Source organism: Armigeres subalbatus, chromosome 2, assembly GCF_024139115.2.
Source record: "Armigeres subalbatus isolate Guangzhou_Male chromosome 2, GZ_Asu_2, whole genome shotgun sequence".
Classification (NCBI taxonomy): Eukaryota; Metazoa; Arthropoda; class Insecta; order Diptera; family Culicidae; genus Armigeres; species Armigeres subalbatus.
Window position 1 is genome coordinate 105180265 of NC_085140.1, and position 24997 is coordinate 105205261.

General features: G+C 43.3%; 1 protein-coding gene across 5 annotated transcripts in view; it reads left to right on the forward strand.

Annotated features, from left to right (window-relative positions):
• The first annotated feature begins 15519 nt into the window (after positions 1-15519).
• LOC134210572 (polypeptide N-acetylgalactosaminyltransferase 1) overlaps positions 15520-24997 on the forward strand; it is a 91328-nt gene continuing 81850 nt past the window's right edge. Inside the window, exons 1-2 of one of the 5 annotated variants that reach the window (XM_062686654.1) lie at positions 15520-15664; positions 16958-17749. In XM_062686654.1, coding sequence (XP_062542638.1) covers positions 17100-17749 — 650 coding nt within the window. In that variant the 5' untranslated portion in view covers positions 15520-15664; positions 16958-17099. Of the gene's footprint in view, positions 15937-16957; positions 17750-24997 lie in introns of all 5 variants that reach the window. The other 4 variants (XM_062686658.1, XM_062686657.1, XM_062686655.1 and 1 more) reach the window with 4 other exon arrangements.

Genomic DNA, 24997 nt, shown 5'->3' on the forward strand with positions numbered 1-24997 from the left:
TATCGGGTGTTGCCTTCTTTTTCGGGGCTTTTCGGCTTGGAGAAGGCTATTGTCATCCGGCACAAAAATTCCACAATGTTGCTGATGTTCACACTTCACAAGCCTCCTGAAATTGATCCGCAAATGAAGCGAGTGAGTATTGATCTAGAATTTGCTGTTCCGATGGCGCTTGCTCAAATATCATCAGCAGGCCCTGCGTTTTTTTTTGCGTTTTAACCACTTGTCCTTGAATGCTTTATCAGAGTGCGACTGAAAACAATATTTAAATATCATGGAAATATATTCTGTTAAATAATGAATTGAATTTTCTTACATTTTTTTTTCTTCCGATGAATCGTTGCAGGAATCGCCATCAACCATTTTGTTTTGAACAAATTTTAGGTCTATTGTATACCTTTGAATTTTATGTGCGAGGATTGATAGTTATCAACTATCGGTCGAAGCATACAAAATTTATTGTGCGATCTAATAAATTATAAACAAATTCACTTTACATGATATATGCTTAGTAATTAAATATTATTGTTGGCAAATAAGATTCAAGAGCCGCATATACAATCAAGTGGAAAGCAGTCGAATCCATTCTATATGGTTCTCGCACATAAAATGTAAAGTCGATTTGATCTCAGTGTATGGGGAAATTTATTTTTTCATTATATTGATTATAGTGCTTCCTCATTAGGCGCAGGTTAAAAGAAAACCTACATAGCTAAAAGGGATACTCATCAGCTTTCACCCAACGAAAACCGCATGTTGATTAACCGCCCCAATAATTAGTAATCGATTTTAAGACAGGTTGCGAATCTTTAGTCATGATCGTTAAACTTCTTTGAGGGCATCACTGAAATGTGCAGTGCAACATAGTAGCCTGAATTTGTGTGTGCTATTTTTCGCGCCACGAGCAGCAATGTTGCCTGTTGATGAGTTATGCAATTAGCTCCAGAAAACCACAGTACAGATTAAATTCGATTACTAATTATTGGAACGATTGACTGAGATGCAGTTTTCACTGAGTGAAAGCTATTGAGTATTCCTTTCAGCTATATAGGTTTTCTTTTAACCTACGCTTGATGGGGAAGCGTCATTAACAGTATAATGAAAAAATAAATTTCCCCATACTAATGTGCATGCAAACTTGAAATGGCTTGTGCTAAATCAGTTTTAATCCAAATGAGCCTTAAATTTTCAGAGGACAATCAGAACATGGTAAAGAATCAGATGAGCACTGTGGAGCAAAATCAATTTTTTGAACCACCCTAATGTATACTCTGGGAAGCTGGCGGGCATTAAGCTTAGTATGGAGATCTCAAGGAAAAGGGTCAAGGAAAATTTGATCTAATTACCAAAGTAATTGTGACGTGTTGAACGTAATTGAACAAGTAGGCGAAACATTAAGCATTTTCTGAGCTCATTCAGTCAGTTTGGCAAAATGTCATCAAACAGGTTAAATATTGTTAAATATAAATAATGAATTAAGGTAAATTATATTTTTAATACATTTGTATACCTTTTAGAATTGCTACATCTGCCGTTTTGGATATAACAAAGCTGCATCGAAGAAGCGGAGAAGGTGGAATGAAAAATGCCATGCAAAAAACTTATTGAAGGCACAGTTTAAAACGAATGCATTGCTTGGTGCATTGGCAATCATTCTTCATCGGATTATGTGGATGTTTGTAGAACTTTGGGATTATATAAGATTTCCCTTGTGAATAACTATTAATTCGTTTTATTTTTGCAGTTTGAAGATTGGGCTATAGAAGATAAATTGTTCTTCAAATTTTCAATATGTCGAGGAAAAATCTGACCGTCTTTTCAATTTTATTGATATAAAGATGTTTAAGGTTCTGATACAATTCAAACACGCTTTCAGTACAGCTGTTTTAGTCAAGCTGAAGCATTTTCTCTGTTGTTTGTGCACTTTCCCTGACCCGTGCGATAATTCCTTAGTATTAGAAAGCCATTTCCGTAAATGGAAACCTTCAAGAGAAAGGTCATGACTGACTTCGAGAGCCAATTTCACCTGTTCTCGCATGACAAGTTGTGAATTTGTCTCAGTTATTTTCCTAATCGCCGTCCACTGAAGGCACAATATTCGAGTCTCACCAAGCTTCAGCGTTTTCTCCTACCAAAAATGCATACACAACCAATGATTATTTCAATGCCACGTCATCTGCCATTCCCCTTTTATTGCTAGCTGGTTGCATGTCGTCCCGTAATTGTTAACGTTTTGGTATCTTAAGGTTTTCCGTGTTGATTCCTGACCTGCCAATCACCTGACCCTGATCCGCCGAGGTAAAAATCGTCGAATTTATCGCTCTCCACTATCGAACTTAGTTTGATAAACGTTCCAATACTGCGTATACTGCTAATGTCATCTTGATCTTCCTTTTTTATTTTTATACTCTCCCGCAGACGGAATGATCTTTCCAATACTGTTTGCTCTAATTGCAGCTTCAGCTGCTCAAGTTCCGGGTCATCCCACGCTTTTTCTACTGATGCACTAGTTTTGTCTTCCTGCTCTTGCGTTTTTGTTCGAATCGTTTATAGCACTCTGTAAGGTTGGAATTTCTTTGCCTTTATTTATTAGGGTCTATAAATACTCTTTTCGAAACATGTGTTCAAGTCGAGTAGAAACGAAAGTCATTTCTGATTAATTAACACTCCAACAACCAAGCATCCCAAAGAGTCAGATCGCTATTATCAAATCGCTAAAACTCAGTCGTTATTAAACCGATTTGAATAATTTTGCGACTCACAAATTTTTCCGTCTTTCAAGATTTATCTGAGAAGTTAAGATCTCCGATCGGATTACATTTCTGGATCTCAAGACGTCGGAGCAAATCGTGATTTTCATATAAACTGCATAGTTGGTGCTCACAAGCTCGATGTCCATGCTGATATTAGTAGGATATTTTTGTAAGATTTAGAAAGTTCCCGTCATCTTAAAATTCATTCAGGAGCTTGTCTTAAGACGAGTTTGTACCTTCCCATATAATTCCACCACTTGACAGATACTTATTACGACCTCAAGGTCGTCTTCAAAGTCTCGTACTTGACTCGACTTTAAAGTACGAGACACTGAAGACGAGCTTACTGTTGATGTCGAAATACGTATCTGTCAAGGTATCAAGTGGTGGAATCAAATGGGAAGGACTCGTCTTATGACAAGTGAAGACATTCCACTAAAAAGCTCAAAATAATTTTATAAATCATTCAGAAGGTCAACAGCATGTCACAGATCGTATTATTACAGAACTTATCCGCTTAGCGGAGCTAGTGTATATGGGAATACTTGATGTATTTTTTTAGAATCCGTAAAATTAAGAAAGTTATCGTCTTCTACAATTATTTTATGTAGGTCAAAACCATCCGTCGCAGTTCAAACTATTTTTGGAGCTCATCCGCTAGTTTCTTCTTCTTCTATGAATGCCTCTACATTCCAACTGGAGCATTTCCTCAGTTATTATTTGAAAGCTTATCTAAGCCCACATTCTAAGCTTATCTAAGCCCACCCGAAGGAATTCGTGGAGAAATATACCAGAAAAATTTCTGAATGTTTATCTTCATGAATTTTCGGAGAAACTTTGGAGTACCTTTGGAGTAGAAGAATTCCATGTTAAATAAGGAATTAAAAGGGAATTTCTGGGGAGTTCTTAAGGTTATTACTATACACTAATAAACATTCACACCAATAGAAATTGGCACAAATCTAAAGAAATTTTCCAGTAAATTTTATGAGTGCGTTAGTAATCACCTGTTATATGAGAATCCACATAAAGGTTAGTAGTTAAATAACCGTGTAACATTTCACCTAAGACGCTTCCAAATAATTAATTATAGGGTTATGTGTGTTTCCACATTTATACTATGCGAATTCACATACCTAATCATTATGTGGGAAATGCTGTAGTCAAATTTTATGTGTACAACACATAAATAATATGATTGAATATTTGTCAGTGAAGAGTTCTCAAAGTAATTCTTTGAGCGTTCATGGAAAAATGGAAGTAACTGCAAACATAATTTCTTATGGAATTATTGTTGGGATTTCTGGGGTATAAGGGTCGTACACATATTACGTAAGCATTTTTTCTGGGTTTTCGACCCCTCCCCTATGTAAGATGTTTTCCATACAAATGATTTTTAATGTATATGGTGCGTAAGAAAACTACAGACTCCCTCCTCCCATAAGTGCTTACGTAATATGTATACAGCCCTAACCGTAAAAATTTCTAAAGGAATTTCCAAGTACATATCTGGACTGATTTGCGATTTGGGCGTAACTCATTTTGTAAACAAACATTGGAAGGCGATTTCCTAATAAAGTAAGCTTTAGCAGGTAAGGGAATTAGTTTTGGAGAAAAACGCTTGCATTCTACGGAATAAACAGAACAATGTTTTTTTACAAAATATGCTACGTTCATATCGCAAATCGGTCCTGATATGTAAAGTACAAAAGAACAAAATTTCGATAAAAAAAAAACAAAAAGAAACTTCAGAAGGACCCGGAGAAAGGATCTCCCATTGAAATTCGCAGATAAATTTTTAGACGAGCTCGTGGAGTAGCTTTCGAAAAAATTCTTGGAGGAACATCCGGAGGTATTCCTTGAGGAACTTCCGGAAAAATTCCTAGAGGAAGTTTCGGAGGTAATCCTGGAGGAACTTCCGGAGAAATTCCTTGAGGAGCTTCCGGAGGAATTCCTGGAGGAACTTCCGGAGGAACTTCCGGAGGAATTCCTGGAGGAACTTCCGGAGGAATTCCTGGAGGAACTTCCGGAGGAATTTCTAGAGGAACTTCCGGAAGAATTTCTGGAGAAACTTCCGGAGGGATTCCTAGCGGAATTGCCGAAGGAATACCTCTGGGAGCTCCTCCGGAAGTTCCTCCAGGACTTCCTCCGGGTGTTCGTCTAGGTATTTCTCCGGAAGTTCCTCCAGCAATTCCTCCGGAAGTTCCTCCAGGTATTCCTCCGGAAGTTCCTCCAGGAATTCCTCCGGAAGTTCCTCCTAGAATTCCTCCGGAAGTTCCTCCAGAAATTCCTTCGGAAGTTCCTCCAGGAATTCCTTCGGAAGTTTCTCCAGGAATTCATCCGGAAGTTCCTCCAGGAATTCCCTCGGAAGTTCCTCCAGGAATTCCTTCGGAAGTTCCTCCAGAAGTTCCTTGGTGAATTCTCCGGAAGTTCCTCCGGGAATTATTCCGAAGTTCCTCCGAATTATTCCGGAAGTTCCTCCGGGAATTCCTCCGAAGTTCCTCCGGGAATTCCTCCGAAGTTCCTCCGAATTCCTCCGAAGTTCCTCCGGGAATTCCTCCGGAAGTTCCTCCAGGAATTCCTCCGGAAGTTCCTCCGAATTCCTCCGGAAGTTCCTCCGGGAATTCCTCCGAAGTTCCTCCGAATTCCTCCGGAAGTTCCTCCGGGAATTCCTCCGGAAGTTCCTCCGAATTCCTCCGAAGTTCCTCCGGGAATTCCTCCGAAGTTCCTCCGGGAATTCCTCCGGAAGTTCCTCCGGGAATTCCTCCGGAAGTTCCTCCGGGAATTCCTCCGGAAGTTCCTCCGGGAATTCCTCCGGAAGTTCCTCCGGGAATTCCTCCGGAAGTTCCTCCGGGAATTCCTCCGGAAGTTCCTCCGGGAATTCCTCCGGAAGTTCCTCCGGAAGTGCCTCCGGGAATTCCTCCGGAAGTTCCTCCGGGAATTCCTCCGGAAGTTCCTCCGGGAATTCCTCCGGAAGTTCCTCCGGGAATTCCTCCGGAAGTTCCTCCGGGAATTCCTCCGGAAGTTCCTCCGGGAATTCCTCCGGAAGTTCCTCCGGGAATTCCTCCGGAAGTTCCTCCGAATTCCTCCGGAAGTTCCTCCGAATTCCTCCGGAAGTTCCTCCGAATTCCTCCGGAAGTTCCTCCGAATTCCTCCGGAAGTTCCTCCGGGAATTCCTCCGGAAGTTCCTCCGGGAATTCCTCCGGAAGTTCCTCCGAATTCCTCCGGAAGTTCCTCCGGGAATTCCTCCGGAAGTTCCTCCGGGAATTCCTCCGAAGTTCCTCCGAATTCCTCCGGAAGTTCCTCCGGGAATTCCTCCGGAAGTTCCTCCAGAATTCCTCCGGAAGTTCCTCCGGGAATTCCTCCGGAAGTTCCTCCGAATTCCTCCGGAAGTTCCTCCGGGAATTCCTCCGAAGTTCCTCCGGGAATTCCTCCGGAAGTTCCTCCGGGAATTCCTCCGGAAGTTCCTCCAGAATTCCTCCGGAAGTTCCTCCGGGAATTCCTCCGAAGTTCCTCCGAATTCCTCCGGAAGTTCCTCCGGGAATTCCTCCGGAAGTTCCTCCGGAATTCCTCCGGAAGTTCCTCCGAATTCCTCCGGAAGTTCCTCCGGGAATTCCTCCGGAAGTTCCTCAGAATTCCTCCGGAAGTTCCTCCGAATTCCTCCGGAAGTTCCTCCAGAATTCCTCCGGAAGTACCTCCGGGAATTCCTCCGGAAGTACCTCTGAATTCTTCCGGAAGTTCCTCCAGAATTCCTCCGGAAGTTCCTCCAGGAATTCCTCCGGAAGTTTCTCCGAATTCCTCCGAAAGTTCCTCCGAAATCCTCCGGAAGTTCCTCCAGGAATTCCTCCGAATTCCTGTGGAAGTTTCTCCGGGAATTCCTCTGGAAGTATCTTCTTAAATTCCTCTGGAAGTTTTCAGAGAAACTTTTGGAGGAATTCCCGGAAGAATTCCCGAAGGAACTTCCGGAGGAATTCCCGAAGGAACTTCCGGAGGAATTCCCGAAGGAACTTCCGGAGGAATTCCCGAAGGAACTTCCGGAGGAATTCCCGAAGGAACTTCCGGAGCCGGAGGAATTCCCGAAGGAACTTCCGGAGCCGGAGGAATTCCCGAAGGAACTTCCGGAGCCGGAGGAATTCCCGAAGGAACTTCCGGAGCCGGAGGAATTCCCGAAGGAACTTCCGGAGCCGGAGGAATTCTGAAGGAACTTCTGGAGCCGGAGGAATTCTGAAGGATTTTCCGAGGAATTCTTTAGGAACTTCCGGAGGAATTCCCGAAGGAACTTCCGGAGGAATTCCCGAAGGAACTTCCGGAGGAATTCCCGAAGGAACTTCCGGAGGAATTCCCGAAGGAACTTCCGGAGGAATTCCCGAAGGAATTTCCGGAGGAATTCCCGAAGGAACTTCCGAAGGAATTCCCATTGGAAATCCTGGACGAACTTCCGGAGGAAATCCCATTGGAAATCGTGGAGGAACTTCCGAAGGATCTCCTGGAAGAACTTCCGAAGGAATTCCTGGAGGAACTTCCGAATGAATTCCTGGAGAAACTTCCGAAGGAATTCCTGGAGGAATTTCCGAAGGAGTTCCTGGAGGAACTTCCGAAGGAATTTCTGGAGGAACTTCCGAAGTAATTCATGGAGGAACTTCCGAAGTAATTCATAGAGGAACTTCCGAAGGTATTCCTGGAGGAACTTCCGAAGAAATTCATGGAGCAACTTCCGAAGGAATTCCTTGAGGAACTTCCGGACGAATTCCTGGAGGAACTTCCGGAGGCATTCCTGGGAGAACTTCCGGAGGAATTCCTGGAGAAACTTCCGAAGGAATTCCTGGAGGAACTACCGAAGGAACTCTTGTCGGAACTTCCGAAGGAACTCCTGGCGGAACTTCCGAAGGAACTCCTGGAGGAACTTCCGAAGGAATTCCTGGAGGAACTCCCAAAGGAATTCCTGAAGGAACTTCCGGGGGAATTCCTGGAGGAACATCCGATGGAATTTCTGGAGAAAATTCTGAAGGAATTCCTGGAGCAACTTCCGAAGGAATTCCTAGAGGAAATTCCGAAGGAATTCCTGGAGGAACTTCCTGATGAATTCCTGGAGGAACTTCTGAAGGAATTCCTGGAGTAACTTCCGGAGGAATTCCTGGAGAAATTTCCGAAGGAATTTCTGGAGAAACTTCAAAGGAATTCCTGGAGAAACTTCCAAAGGCATTCCTGGAAAAACTTCCGAATGAATTTCTGCAGTAGCTTCCGAAAGAATTCCTGGTAGAACTTCCGAAGGAATTCCTGGAGAAACTTCCAAAGGACATCCTGGAGAAACTTCCGAGAGAATTTCTGGCGAAACTTCCGGAGGAATTCCTGGAGAAACTTCCGAAGGAGTTCCTGGAGAAACTTCCGAAGGAGTTCCTGGAGAAACTTCCGAATGAATTCCTGGAGAAACTTCCGAAGGAATTCCTGGAGGAACTTCCGAAGGAATTCCTGGAGGAACTTCCGAAGGAATTCCTGGAGGAACTTCCGAAGGAATTCCTGGAGGAACTTCCGAAGGAATTCCTCCGGAAGTTCCTCCAGGAATTCCTCCGGAAGTTCCTCCAGGAATTCCTCCGGAAGTTTCTCCAGGAATTCATTCGGAAGTTTCTCCAGGAACTCCTTCGGAAGTTTCTCCAGGAATTCCTTCGGAAGTTTCTCCAGGAATTCATTCGGAAGTTTCTCTAGGAACTCCTTCGGAAGTTTCTCCAGGAACTCCTTCGGAAGTTTCTCCAGGAATTCCTCCGGAAGTTTCTCCAGAAATTCCTTCGGAAGTTTCTCCAGGATGTCCTTCGGAAGTTTCTCCAGGAATTCCTTCGGAAGTTCTACCAGGAATTCTTTCGGAAGCTACTGCAGAAATTCATTCGGAAGTTTTTCCAGGAATGCCTTTGGAAGTTTCTCCAGGAATTCCTTTGGAAGTTTCTCCAGAAATTCCTTCGGAAATTTCTCCAGGAATTCCTCCGGAAGTTACTCCAGGAATTCCTTCAGAAGTTCCTTCAGGAATTCATCCGGAAGTTCCTCCAGGAATTCCTTCGGAATTTCCTCTAGGAATTCCTTTGGAAGTTGCTCCAGGAATTCCTTCAGAATTTTCTCCAGAAATTCCATCGGATGTTCCTCAGGAATTCCTCCGGAAGTTCCTCTAGAAATTCCTTCGGAAGTTCCTCCAGGAATTCCTTCGGAAGTTCCTCCAGGAATTCCTTCGGAAGTTCCGCCAGGAGTTCCTTCGGAAGTTCCGACAAGAGTTCCTTCGGAAGTTCCTCCAGGAATTCCTTCGGAAGTTTCTCCAGGAATTCCTCCGGAAGTTCCCCCAGGAATTCCTTCGGAAGTTCCTCCAGGAATTCCTCCGGAAGTTCCTCCAGGAATTCCTTCGGAAGTTGCTCCATGAATTTCTTCGGAAGTTCCTCCAGGAATACCTTCGGAAGTTCCTCTATGAATTCCTTCGGAAGTTCCTCCAGGAATTCCTTCGGAAGATCTTCCAGCAATTCCTTCGGAAGTTTCTCCAGGAACTCCTTCGGAAATTCCTCCAGAAATTCCTTCGGAAGTTTCTCCAGCAATTCTTTCGGAAGATCCCGCAGGAATTCTTTCGGAAGTTCTTCCAGGAGATCCTTCGGAAGTTCCTCCACGATTTCCAATGGGATTTCCTCCGGAAGTTCGTCCAGGATTTCCAATGGGAATTCCTTCGGAAGTTCCTTCGGGAATTCCTCCGGAAATTCCTTCGGGAATTCCTCCGGAAGTTCCTTCGGGAATTCCTCCGGAAGTTCCTTCGGGAATTCCTCCGGAAGTTCCTTCGGGAATTCCTCCGGAAGTTCCTTCGGGAATTCCTCCGGAAGTTCCTTCGGGAATTCCTCCGGAAAATCCTTCGGGAATTCCTCCGGCTCCAGAAGTTCCTTCGGGAATTCCTCCGGCTCCGGAAGTTCCTTCGGGAATTCCTCCGGCTCCGGAAGTTCCTTCGGGAATTCCTCCGGCTCCGGAAGTTCCTTCGGGAATTCCTCCGGAAGTTCCTTCGGGAATTCTTCCGGGAATTCCTCCAAAAGTTTCTCTGAAAACTTCCAGAGGAATTCCCGAAGAAACTTCCAGAGGAATTCCTGGATGAACTTCCAGAGAAATTCCCGGAGGAATTCCTGGAGGAACTTCCGGAGGATTTCCCGGAGGAACTTTCGGAGGAATTCCCGGAGGAACTTCCGGAGGAATTCCTGGAGGAACTTCCGGAGGAATTCCTGGAGGAACTTCCGGAGGAATTCCCGGAGGAACTTCCGGAGGAATTCCCGGAGGTACTTCCGGAGGAATTCCCGGAGGAACTTCCGGAGGAATTCCCGGAGGAACTTCCGGAGGAATTCCCGGAGGAACTTCCGGAGGAATTCCCGGAGGAACTTCCGGAGGAATTCCCGGAGGAACTTCCGGAGGAATTCCCGAGGTACTTCCGGAAGGAATTCCGGAGGTACTTCCGGAGGAATTCCGGAGGTACTTCCGGTTGAATTCCTGAGGTACTCGAGGAATTCCCCGAGGTACTTCCGGAGGAATTCCTGGAGGAACTTCCGGAGGAATTCCGGAGGAACTTCCGGAGGAATTCCCTGGAGGAACTTCCGGAGGAATTCCGGAGGAACTTCCGGAGGAATTCGAGGAACTTCCGGAGGAATTCCCGGAGGAACTTCCGGAGGAATTCTGGAGGAACTTCCGGAGGAATTCCCGGAGGAACTTCCGGAGGAATTCCCGGAGGAACTTCCGGAGGAATTCCGGAGGAACTTCGGAGGAATTCGGAGGAACTTCCGGAGGAATTCGGAGGAACTTCCGGAGGAATTCCCGGAGGAACTTCGGAGGAATTCCCGGAGGAACTTCCGGAGGAATTCCCGGAGGAACTTCCGGAGGAATTCCGGAGGAACTTCCGGAGGAATTCCCGGAGGAACTTCCGGAGGAATTCCCGGAGGAACTTCCGAGGAATTCCCGGAGGAACTTCCGGAGGAATTCCGGAGGAACTTCCGGAGGAATTCCCGGAGGAACTTCCGGAGGAATTCCCGGAGGAACTTCCGGAGGAATTCGGAGGAACTTCCGGAGGAATTCCCGGAGGAACTTCCGGAGGAATTCGGAGGAACTTCCGGAGGAATTCCGGAGGAACTTCCGGAGGAATTCCGGAGGAACTTCCGGAGGAATTCCCGGAGGAACTTCCGGAGGAATTCCCGGAGGAACTTCCGGAGGAATTCCCGGAGGAACTTCCGGAGGAATTCCCGGAGGAACTTCCGGAGGAATTCCCGGAGGAACTTCCGGAGGAATTCCCGGAGGAACTTCCGGAGGAATTCCCGGAGGAACTTTCGAAGGAATTCCAGGAGAAACTTTCGAAGGAATTCTTGGAGAATCTTCCGAAGGAATTTCTGGAGAAACTTCCAAAGGAATTTCTGGATAAACTTCCGAAGTTATTTCTGCAGTAACTTCCGAAAGAATTTCTGGAGGAACTTCTGAAGGAATTCCTGGAAGAGCTTCCGAAGGAATTTCTGCAGTAACTTCCGAAAGAATTCCTGGATAAACTTGGGAGAAATTCCTGGATAAACTTTAGAAGAAATTCCTGGAAGAACTTCTGAAGGAATTCCTGGAGAAACTTGCGAAGGAATTCCTGGAGGAACTTGAGAAAGAATTTCTGGAGGAACTTCTGAAGGAACTCCAGGAGGAACTTCCGGAGGAATTCCTGGAGAATCTTCCGGAGTAATTCCTGGAGAATCTTCCGTAGGAACTTCTGCAGGAACTTCCGGAGGAATTTTTGTAGAAACTTCCGGAGGAATTACTGGAGGAACTTCCGGAAGAATTACTGGAGGAACTTCCGGAGTAATTCCTGAAGGAACTTCAGGAGGAATTCCTGGAGGAACTTCTGGAGGATTTCCTGGAGGAATTCCCGGAGGAACTTCCGGAGGAATTCCCGGAGGTACTTCCGGAGGAACTTCTGGAGGAATACCTGTAGGGACTTCCGTAGGAATTTGTCTTGTATATCTTATTTGTACTGTTTGTCTTAGTTACTTTATTTGTCTTATTTGTCTCGTTTCTTTTATTTTGCTTATTTGTTCTATTTGTCTTATTTGTTTTATTTATCTTCGATTGTTTATCTCATCAAATTACCATATTTGATTTCAATTTATATATTTCGTATCCTCGTGTTCACAAATAGGAATACGCTTTTTTCTAGTGTCACGCTAGATACAAAGTTGACGGACTTTCTACCGCTCTCATAGCTCCTTTCCTGCCGTGCGCCTCAAGAAAATCTGCTGTTGGCTGCTTTCCCGAAATGGTAACTTTTGTATGGAATTTAAAAAACTTGGTTGAAGTAAAAAGAGCTTCCTCCAAAATTTATTGCGGTGACATATACTTTTTATTACATCAAAATGATCGTTGGAAAAATTCAAAACTTTTGTCAGTTGGGTTTTGCGAAATTCGGTTCCTTCGTGCCTCAAATCATCGGAGAGAGGTACTGAGAAGCGAAAATTTCAGTTCTACAATAGTTCAGTATTTAGAGCTTAATTCAAATTTGGGAAATAGTAGGTCCATGAAATTTTGTAGGAACATTCCTTGATAAATTTCAGAGAGATTGTCAGTTGGGATAAGCGAAATTCGTTCCCAATTCCAAGTTATAGACATTTTAGTACGAAAATAGCGCTCTACCGCGAGAGAGCTTCCCTCAGAGCTTAAGGAATCCTCGGAGGAATTGCTGGAGGAATTCTCGGAAAATGGTGGACCAAATTGTCCAAGGATTTGCTGAAGGAACGCTCGGAGGAATTTTAAGAAGAATTTCTGGAGGAATTCAGGGAGTTATTACAGGAGGAAAACCTGAACGATTTCTCGTTGGAATACCTGGACAAATATTCGGAGGAATGTCTGTAAAAATTGCTGAAGGAATTACTTATGGAACTTTTGAATAAATTATTAGTGGAATTCTCGGAGGAAATCCAGGATGAATTACCGGATGAATTACGTAGAGCCAAAAGAAATTCTGAGGGAATTTAAGGAGGAATTCCTGGAGAAAATCCAAGTGGAAACCCTGGACAAATTTCCGGAGAAATTCCAGAACGGGTTATTTTCGAAATTTTATGAAGAAATGCTCGAAGAAATCCTGAGTAGTTCCTGGAGAAATTTCCTTATTTGCCGGAGTAATTCCCGAAAAACCTTCCTGGAGGAATTCGCGTAGAAATTTCTGGAAGTGTTCGTGAAGGAATTATTGGGAAAATTCGTGGAGGAATACATTTGGGAGTTCGTGAAACAATTGCTGGAGGAATTCATGGAAGAATTCTCAAAGAAATTCCTTGAGGAATTGCCGGTGGAAGAGCTCCGGTGCTTAAAGAATTCCTGGAGAAAATCTCAATGAAACTCCTAGAGGCATTTCCGGAGGAATTTCAGGACGAATTTCCGGAAAATTCCTTGACAAACTTCCGGTGGAATTTTCGGAGGAATTCCCGAAGGATTTATCTTGGAAGTTTTTTATATGGACCGGAAGAATTCCCGGTAATGTTCCTGGTGAACGTCCCAGAGAAAACCCCGCAAAAGTCCTAGATAAATTATCTGAGGAATTACCGAAGATGTTCCTGAAATATGTCTTAGAAGAATTCCCAGCGGAGTTCCTGGAGTTGTTCTCGAATGAATTCCTAGAAAAAGTCGCAGAGGAAAGTACCGAGGAATCTTCGTAGGAATTCCAGCAGGAATCCCCTTAGAAATGTCTGGATGATTTTTCGAACGGATTCCTTTAGGATTCGTGAAACAATATTTGAAGAAACTCAGGAGAAGTTTCTGGACAAACTCCAGAATTAATCCCTGGAGGAACTGGACTAATGTACGGAAAAAAATCTAAATGAACATCATGAGAAGTTCATGAATTTGATCGAACTCAATCAGTAGTCTCTGAAAGACTTCCTTGAGGAAATCTCATGGGGGATTTCTTTGATGAATTTTTGGATAATATCTCAGGAAATGTTTGGAAAATATCCAGATAATTTTCTGGATGAACCTCTAAAGGACCTGATGGACGATTTGCAAGAAACTCCAGAATACATTCTTTGAAGAATTTCAGAAAAAAATCCAAGAGAAATTATTGGAGGAACCCCAGAATTTCAGGATTTTCTGGAAGAACTGCAGTAGAGAAATTTTAAAAAGAAACTGAAGAAACTTCAGGAGAAATTTCAGGGAGTATTTTCAGGAAAAAAAATGAAGAATTCATTTCATAAGGAATAGGGAAGGAAACAAGAATCATTTTCTGGAAAAACATATCGAATCTTGAAACATTTTACACAATATTGGTTACACCTTGCTCGAAGACCACAATGATCCATGAGACGGACAGGACTATAAATAGTACAGGTCTTCACTCACTCGAGAGGATTTATCTTCGGCGTGGTTATGCCGTACGTTTGCAGGTTGGTTATTCTTACTTTGCTTTCAGTATCGGCCACGACCTCCTGCTTATAAGGCAGAAGCGGTAGGCCCTAGACTACCGAGCTTGTCATATTTCACCCAAACACTGTAAATTTCACTGCATTTTAGAAAATAGGTGTATTTTATTTGAATAATTTATTTTAAATCTGTGTTCTTCATAGTTCTTCAACTAGTACTCTTTATAATATTTTCATTCGACGGATCTTGATAATCTTTCTGAATTTTTTTTAAATATTTTTCTCTAACGATATATCTTATCTGAATTCTCAGGAGCAATAAATTCACATCGCAAATAAGGTCGTTGTTGTTTTCGTGATCCTCCCCACACAGCGTCAGGTCAATCTATAGCCAAACCATGGTGTCGAAATCAGGTTAAGGCGTAGGAAGCCCTGAACCATCGAGATGAACGACCTCACTGATCCCAAGGTCGGCCATCCATTCCACCCAATCTCAGAATACGACGTCATTTCCGAATCGAAGAGTTATTTTTTCATATGCGTCCCCTATCGGACTACATCATCTAATCCGACAGCACTACAACAATTCTCAAAATCGACCGACTGGCACTTGGGAATCCGACCTGAAATTAAATGGAATGTGGTCATGTTATCAGCAATGAGGCAATGTTCATCTTAATAAAATTAAAGTAGAATCTTCCAGATATACATACCTGTAAGCTAATTTTAATTTTTTTAATGATAATTTCGCCGGAAAACAAATTTTGAATCGCGGACAAAACGAACCGAGAGCAGTACGAAAACAACAAAACGTCACGTTTACTTGCGGAATAATGCATCGATGCATTATTCCGCAAGGCAAACTGTCAGACTGTGTTTTCTTCACTGCAGTTGGCCTGCTGTTGCAAAATTGTTCTTTTTCCTTGTCAGCTCCGTACTGCTCAAGGAATCTCAGTAGCGCAATCATTCCTTGACCATTACTTTTCCTATCTTTTTGCACAGTACTTTAGAAGTCCATACCACCCTTTAGGCTTTCTGCGAGCGTGTACGCACACTCACATTTCACTTACACTTTTACTCAGTTTGTTTGCAATCTCGAGTAGCTGTCACGGCAAAATCAAACGGGATTGTTTGCAATTATGAACCGTGCGTTCGTTTTGATGAGAAATGTCGGCGAAACCCTAATTACCGCTCGCGGAAAATTTGATAGAGTTTTTTCGACCACACAATTGAAACCCCTGCTTGCAAACTCACAAAAAAGCTTTTCAAGACGCGAAAAGACGCCGCGACGCTTGCTTATGTGTCAACAAAAGGCTTTTCGTGAGAGTGCGCATCGGAGAGACGCCCCACGCAAGAGCGAGTGCTTGTTTTCCTTTCCTGCCGCGTCGCGGCGTCTTCAAGGCAAATCAGTCAAGTTCAGTCTTCTTCTGGTTCAGTTACCGTCCATCGCTCGGGTTGAGTAGTTCTTTGTGGTGTTTGGATGCTGGTTAGTGCGTCTCTTCATAAAGTTCAAAACTTTTTTCATTGTGCTCCTCCATTGTAAGCGAATATTCCAATTTTTGTGATACTTTTCTCTGTTAATTAACACGTGAAGAACTGTGAAATTAGGCTCAAGTGAACGGACAACGGGTTGCTTGTTCGGTAAAGATTGTAACGAATCGCGACGTGCTAAAAAATGAAGCAAGTTTAGTTGAGAAATTGTGTGACGAAAAAATTGCAAACGTGGTTGACACATTCAACAGCATCTTCCAGCGCCGCCACCCGCGACTCCGTATTTTCTTTCACCTTCTCTGGATGGACTCCGCTGAAGAGTAGGGTGTCTCAATAATATTAATTCTCAATAACTCACTATTTTCAACACTATGATAGCTCTGATCTGATATAATATTATGATATTATGCAGTTAGTTTATTAGATAAACTTTAAAAATACATTAATGTTAATTCGTTCTCATTTGCCATTAGGTTTTTTTTTAATTTAAATCGAATTTCAAAATTGTAAAACTACTATATTATTTAGATTGAATAATTTGATTTTAATACTAATCGGAATACTTTAAATCAAATAACCATTGCTTCTTTTAGCTAAGCATTTGTTGTACCGGCAGGCTTACGTGAATTAAATAATGTCAATTACAAGAATAAGAAATCAAAATTATTTACCTAATATCATCTCAATAATTCGACACGCCATTTTTTGTCTAACACTGCACTGATTAGTGTATAAAATATATTGACTTCTGAGCACAAATAGACGAAATTGACATTTAGATTTGATGGTACAAGCTACGAGCATCCTTTTCTGCTGTGGAATAATAGCTTTTCGATACAACAATTATTTTTTTTATCCGCTGACATCATAATCTGACGTTCATTTTTTAATTGTTTTAATTTAATTGTACTATAGATAGCCTATAACGAGTGAAATTTGGCTGTGTTTTTTGATAACACAAGTTGTCTTAATTGTTTCATTAATGAAAGGATAATTTAAAATTGGCCTTCAATCTTCAACTTAGTGTTCATCAGCATCAGCGTTCCAGTGTACAGCATTTCCACCGTTACTAATTGAAAGCTTTTATATGACTATCATTGCATGAATATGTCAAACAACATCCTAGACCAGACCGAGGATCGAACTCGTCTCCGGATTACCAATTCTACGTCTTTGCACGCAACTATAATCTGGGCTATAGAAATGTTTATGGTGCACTAAATCACTTTCTCATAGATTTTTATGTACATATGGCAAAATTTAATAGCTGATAACTTTTTTACACATTGACTTTTATTTTTGGGACACCCTATCGGAAACACCTTCGTCCTTATTGTATAGTAGTGGTGTTGGTGGAATGAAATAGCGGCCAGTGATGATTAATTTGATTAAAAATAAGTGAAGTGAAGAATAGTGTAAACAAACCGACCCCCACACTATCGCTATTCGGTTCGCCGGGAGGGCACCAAATGCCACCGCCGCAATGATGTTCTTCCGCGGAGGCTTCAGCGTTCGGCGCAACATCTACTCGAAGCTGATCCTGGTGCTGATTGTGGGGCTGTTTGTGTTGTTCTACTTCAAGAACTTGAATGGCAACGGGAACGCGAATAGTATCCCGCTGGCAAACGGGCTGGTGGGAACGTTGAATCGGGGCAACTTGCTGGCGGTGGTGGGCACCGATGGCCAGGATAGGATTTTCGAGCAACTGGTGCTGGCTGACCTTGCCAAGCAGGAGAAAGGGTTGGGCGACAGGGGCAAAGGGGTGGATCTGAAAGGAGAGGCAAAGGAGATCGGTGAGAAGCAATTGGCCACGATTGCCTTGAACGAGGAACTGAGCGAACATTTGAGCTACAACCGGACACCTCCGGATGAGAGGCATCCGGCTTGCAAGAGGAAAACGTACGACATCGGTAATCTGCCGTCCACCAGCGTTATCATAATTTACTACAACGAACCATACTCGGTGCTGGTGCGGACAGTTCATAGTGTGCTGAACACGGCCGATGGCCGGCTGCTCAAAGAGATCATTCTGGTGGACGACGGAAGCACCAACGAGGAGCTGAAGGGGAAGCTCGATTACTACGTCCGGACGCGGCTGCCTTCGAAGGTGAAGGTCTTGCGCCAGCGAAACAGGTTAGTCCGCTTGCTTATTATTCCTATACTACCTTACCAGATTGTCTCTCAGATGTCGTGGGGGGAATCGTTCGCATACTATTAACTTGCTGTTACCGATTCAAACGGTGGTTCGGTGGGATGGAATCGAAAAAAGTGAAATAATGACTGGTTCAATTGTTCTCGGGCCGCGTTCTCGTGACACGTCGCAGACAACCTGCCTGCCTCGTTGGCAAGCTGCTGCACGATGAAGAAAGGGAGAAGAAATTCCTGTCCGTTGTTCGTAATTTGTTAGAGCAGCGGTTCTCAAGCCTTTAGTAGGTGTGTGCTGCCTTTCTTAAACTGAAAATTTTAAAATCATAAATGAAACACTGCAATAGAAACCAGCGAGTTTGTTGTATTTTGATTTAGATTCAAACTAGAATAATGGTTGAAAATTTGTAATGAAACTGAATCACTACTGATTTCACTCTAAAGCATATTTCTTATTTCATTTCATTTTATTGTTAACTTATCGGGTACAGTTTGTTACATAATTCTTTATTCTTTATGATTCAGACAACTTAGGTCCTAATGATGCTTATCCTAATTAATACTAATAAAAGTAATTGTAATAAAATCATCGTTAATTATAAAACATGGCAGAATAAGCCCTTGTAAAATTACGACGAATCGTCTGTCGGGATAGATTAAAATCAAAACATGGGGCAACCTCGTTGAATGCCCGCTGTAGACCCACCATCGCTCCACGTTGTCCGTAATTCGTTCTTCGAAAAGGTATCCTCAGCATTCCGTTATTTCGCAGTGCCCTAGGTCGAACGTTCAAGTTTACTGATTCTAGAATTTCAGGGCAGTCGATTATGTCTTGGAGCGTATCAGCAACGACAATGGCCCGTGCAATGTGCCTCCGCAATTGTAGGCTTTCAAGATTAATTAATTGACAACAACTGCTATAACTTGGTAACCGGAATGGGTTTCGCCATGGAAGCAACCGAAGAGCAAAACGAATGAAGCGGCGTTGAACAGATTCAATTCTTACTGATCCGTTCTGGTAATTAGGATGCCATACAGCGGAACAATATTCCAGCGTAGATCGAACCAGCGAACAGTACAGTGATTTCAAGCAATAAACATCGGTGAAACCCTTGGCGACGCGAAAGATGAATCCTAATGTTCTAGAAGCCTTCTCAATCACGTAAGAGACATGATGCTTGAATGTTAGCTGCGTATCTAGAATAACACCAAGATCCTTTATGCAGTCCACATTTGGCTTCACAGTTTCGTTGAGCTCGTACTTGTAAATTATTAGCTGACGTTTTCGAGTGAAAGAGATCACTGAGTATTTGCTAGGATTGACAACCATCCGGTTCAATTGGCACCAAGCCGTAAATGAATTAATATGTATCTTGTTGTAGGTTCATTGCGTCAGAGATAGACCGAATTAGTTCATAGAGCTTCATATCATCCGCATACGACAGTCGCGGTCCTCGAAGCACATTGTTTACATCGTTGAAATACAAGAGGAATATCAAGGGGCCAAGATGGCTTCCTTGACGAATGCCTGAGGTTGCCAAAAATTCAGTGGACTGAGAATTGCCTACCGTGACAGACAGTCTCCGTCCGGTGAGATATGAATGGAACCAGCGCAAAAGATAACCAGCAATGCCAAGTCTTTCCAATTTCGCAACCGTGATAGCGTGGTTAAATTTATCGAAAGCTGCAGATAGGTCCGTATATACAACGTCCGTTTGTGCTTTCTGCACAAAGCTGTCGGTAATGCTCGAAGTTAGGCATAAAAGATTAGTGGTCGTAGATCTGCCTGAGATGAACCCATGTTGATCGGCACTCAGTAGTTCTGTTATAACTAGCTCGAATAATTTGGATGCAGCGCACAAGGATGAGATGCTGCGATAATTGTTGACATCTTTTCGATCGCCCTTCTTGTACACGGGAAACATTGTAGCGGTTTTCCACACGGACGGAAAAAGTCCACTGGACAGCGATTTGTTGCAAATCAGTTTAACGAGCAGAAGTTCGATGTGCCTTTTCAAGAACGCAGACGGAATGCCATCCGGACCTGGACTCATGGATGATTTTAACTGCGAGTTAGCTCTACGGATCATTTCTGCATCTACGAAAAACGTGGCCCAAGTGATCCCGACTGCAGGAACTTTGTTAGCAGCCTCAGCGAGTGTGACATCAGAGATGACTTCGTTACAATAGGTGCTCACAAACTTGTCGGCAAATAGCTGACAGATGGATTGGGGTGTATAGGCCACTTCCTCGTCCAGAGTCATTGTTGTAGGGAGCCCAGCTTGTTTCCTTTGTTCATTTATGTACTTCCAGAACGTTTTAGGCCTGGTCCTCAAGTTTTGCTGTATATTTTGCTGATATTGAGAAAAACAGAGGCGGCTAACAATCTTGTACGCAGAGTTTATTTTTTTGTAGTGCTCACGCAACGATAAGGAACCGTGTTTGGAATAGCGCTTGAGAGCAGCTCTTTTAGCAGTTTTCATTCTACGAAGCTGACGGGTCTGCCAAGGACAACTATTAGGAGCGACGATTTTCTTAGGAACATGTCTTTCAATCACGTGTCCAATAATATACGATAAAGTCAATGCCGCATTATCTGCATCACAACCGCCAAGAATGTCAACCCAATCCAATGTAGCAAAGAACTCAGCAATGCTATGATGATCGGCGTTATGGAAATTGTAGATTATGGGCTTGATCGATGCAACAACATTGGCTCGCGTGTTGTTCAGCTTGAGTATCAACGAAGGATGATGGTTAACTACTTTAACGGTGATGGAGCATGCAAAATTAGCGGAGCAGCGTCCTGAACGCTAACAAAACACAAATCCAGGCTGCGAATATTTTCGTTGGTAACGTGATTGATTTGACGTAACGTGGCTTTGCTGTACTGCCGCTAACCGCAAGTCGAGCACATCTGTATATGGGCCTCCATATACATATGTGCTCGACTTGCGGTTAGCGGCAGTGTAGTAATCGAGGAGTTTGGAGGCGTGACTGTTTAATGAAAATCGTTCCATATCTATGTGAAGGAACCCGTTGGAGGAGGAACTCCACGAAATTCCTGGCAGATTGAAATCGCCGATAATGATGATTTCGTCCGAAGCACTCGTCATTTCGATCACTAACAAGATTGATTGTGTGTGGGCTTCGATCAGTGTATCATCGCGAACACGATCAGGAGGTATGTATAGTGCACACAGGAACACCGAACGATGGGAAAGCTGGAGGCACACCCATACTTGCTCGACACATTCCCATAAGTCGTTGTAAATAATTCTTGCTTTTCGTTTTTTATTCACTGCGATTAGGACGCCTCCTCCTCCTAGGGTATGGGAGTCGAGCCAGGTTTCAGCCAACACAATCACATCGTAGCAATCATCGGACGTGGCAAGAAGATATTGTTCGACATCACAGTTCATCCCACCGGCGTTCTGATAATATATCAGCACTTCGTCAACGCAAACGAGGTTGGAATCCACAAACGGGGCTCTAGAAGTTTGAACGGCATCAGGCGGTGAAGGTTCAGGGATGTAAGAGTACTTGTCTGCAATAGCAGGTTGGGAGCTCCCCGATCTACATCTAAGTTCAGGGCCAGGACGACTTCGAAGAACGTTGGCTGCAACAGGCGCGACTGAACTAGAGCAATGCTTTTCATGGGGCGTCCTGGAGATCCAATGGAAGCTTGTTGACTTGCGTTGTGGACCAGCAGAGAGGAATGCGAATCTCGATGGAAATCACCACCGGGTGATATGCTGGAATTTTGAGCAGCATGAGGCAACGAAGGTTCAATTATAATTTCGTGATTATTAAGATACTTGCCCGAGGTGGCTGTTTGGGAGGCCCCTGATTCACATCCAAATTCAGGGCCAGGACGACTCCTTCTAAGGTTGGCTTCAAAAGGCGCGACTGAAAAAGAGGAACAGGGACGTCCCATAAAGCTATCCACGGGGCGTCATGGATGAAGAGTAGTCGAGCTCGTATGATGTTCGTCGCATGTTGTATTAGATCTATACGATATCGCATTTTGTATGTCCTTGGTGGAGGAAAAATCGTCACGCAGAGAAGAACTACAATCAGAAGAATACTTGCCTGTGCAAGCATGGTGGAAGCCCCCTTTTCTACCACCAATCTCAGGACCCAGACGGCTATGATGATCGGAGGCAGCAGAGAGCGGAACTGGATTGGGGCGATCAGGAGCTTCCAACAAGCTTTCTATTGTGCGTCTGGGTGATGCGGAGTCTTCAGGAGAGGTGATTTGGCATCGTACGGAAGGACGTTGGGCGGTTTCGCAGTGGTTTCCAATCAACATGCCGGATCCTGTCCGGAAGTGGGGGTCAGAAACTGGGAGGCGTTCGGGTCTGGACATATGACGACAGACGGCGTGTTCACACGGGGCATCCATAGGTTTTTTGAGAGGTCCTCAAACTCTCGGAAAAGCATTCCTGTCGGCCAGGTGTCTGGGCGGAGTGCGACTTCCTTTAGTCTTACGGCCAATCCGACCTTGAACGAAACGAAGCTCATTCTGCTGGTATCGGCACCTTTCTTCACTAGCGGAATAACCTTAACGGGATCTTCGCACTGGACACATTCTTTCACCAGTTTTTCGATGGACTCGCATTGCACACTAGGATGTATTCTTGAGAGATACAACCAGAACTGCTCGACGGATTCAGGGACAGTAAGAACCTCAGCAGAAACAGAGCAAACACTCGCTCTAGTACCGCTAACGAGAGATTTGCTGATGAGCAAGCTATCATCGCGACGTCGTTTTAAAGGTGGTTGGCGTAAGAGAGTTCTCGGACTGGACCGACTCGGAGTAGTAAGAGCGATGCCTTTCGACAACTGAGCGATCTGATTTCCCTGCTTTACGATTTCCGCTTTGAGTTCAGCATGGGCGATCTCATGTCTCTCGGTAATTGCCTCGATCGTGTTACCGAGTGAAGAAACAGTAGACTTGAACCGTGCACATTTCATGAGTTTCGCGCAAGCGTCGGTCATCCAGAACAAATTGAAATACGAGTTCAGAACATTCACGAAGGTCTTCGTCAATTTAATGCATAATGTTCTATGATTGAGTTATAGAGTTCCTTTCAGCAATGTTATTAAACTTATTACATTTTGTAAACTTTAACTAGCAAACAAAAAATCGACAAGCACATATTCTTCATCTTTATTAACTGTCTCATAGTCATCTAGAATAAGATAATAGCCATAATTATTGCATTTTTAGTTAATAACAACTTATGACTTGCTCAACAACAACTTGAACATTCAATATTTTACCTTCTGAATGATCATGCATAGGAACATTTGGTATGTCAACGTTTTGCTCGCACCCAGATTTACAGAATGTAAGTGTGGTTAATGTTAGGAACCGTTGGCCATCTTGATCTGCCAAAAAAATCCATATTGCGTTCTGACAAAACTTTGTGTTTGTCGACAATGTTGAGTATCAAGCTTGTTTATGAACTGATGCTCTTTTTGTAACTGCAACTCTGTAACGATATGCTTATTTTTCCTGATCAGTAACCACTCCGAATGAGTCAGTGTTTCAATTATACGTTTCTTCGGTTTTGATGCTAGCTCGGCGGTAGACCCTAAATCGCATAGCTCTTCAACAGTGCGGTGAAGTGCTTTGCGTAATGTTTTATACATGAATAAAAGATGATGAAACCTTAGCAAAACTTGTCGCAAAGTTGGAAGCTGGTTGAAACGAGTGATCGGCTCACATTCTTTGTGTCCTAACAAATAAATGATGTCGGAGCTTCGTGTGCACGTCATTTAAACAGAATTTTATGAAAGCTGTAATACGTTAAAAAATATAATGGTCATATGGATATTATGATCTACTATTTACTTACAATATAGAATTTAATATTTAAAATAAAATTTGAATCGTCGCGATCCTGAATGAATTATTTCCAAGGAATGTAAAATAACAACATTGCCAATGACAACGACATTATCCTCTCTTGTAAATGTTGGGACAAACTCAACTCGCAATAAGCGTTTGTCCCAAACTGCAACAGAATAGGACAATTATCGCCTGCCACGCATTTTGAGAAGTAGTCGGTTTCCGATGATGTTTTTGGTTGAATTAGTATATCAGTTATCATAGATTAGACATAAACTTAACCATCTGTTGACATGATTTGCGTTTTACTTCTGAAATAAACAAGTTATCGCAGTTTGAAAAGTTTACAACAATTACCTCTCCATGTTTGTTGCAAATAAAATGGAACGCAACAATGTCTTTATCCTCTGCAGATGGGGACAAAGAGTTATCGCTATTCTCTTTTGTCCCTTGTTTTTCGCATTTTTCAGCGACAATTACATTCCTTGATTATTTCTCATTATCTAGGAACTCAGCGAGATGTCAATGATAATGACATATAGTGAATGTTTTCCAACTGGTCCATATTTTGTTGCGTTACGCTCCGAGCGAAACCAACCCACACATATGCAGCCAAAATCGTAACAACTTCTCGAATTCGCCTCGAATCGACTTGCGGTCTTCAGCATCATCTTCATTACAAGTGAATTGAATTAAAGAACATTTGGAGATGTTTAAGTGTGCTAAAACGGGAAAGTAAAAAAGCTTTGCAATTTTACATAATATATTATGAACGATTCTCCCATGCACACTTACAAGTTTAGCATCGCCCAAATGTTAACGATTTGGATAAAATTTTGTCCAGAGCATCAGGGCGTCAAACAGTATGAAATAAGAAGGCGGCCCATCATCTTCACCGTGGCATCTTCCAGTCGGCATGTATTGAACCATCGTCCAACTCTCTCCTCCTCCACGCAATGCGGAGGGGTGTTTCGCGGATGAGGAGCTGATGATCAGCCGCGATATCGGCACTATGTTTATTCCGTACACTAAGAAGGTTCCGTTTCCATTTTCGGCTGACGCAGATGTGGTCGATTTGATTTTCTGTAAAGCCGTCATGGAACACCCACGTGAAGTTGTGAAGCGGTCAATAAGGGAAGAGCGATCCCGTCGAGTTGTCGCGTCCGATCTTCGCATTAAAGTCGACAATACAGATCTTGATTCGGAATTCTGTCTACGATGGCATTGAGTTGGCTGTAGAAGTTCTCTTTGTCTTGCAGATTGGCAGCAACATTGGATTATTGTAAGGTTTTGGACCCATGTTCTAAATTAGTTAGAATTTTTCAAAGCAAATCCTGAAGGAACTTCCGAAGGAATTTTGGGATCAGTTTTCCAAGGAA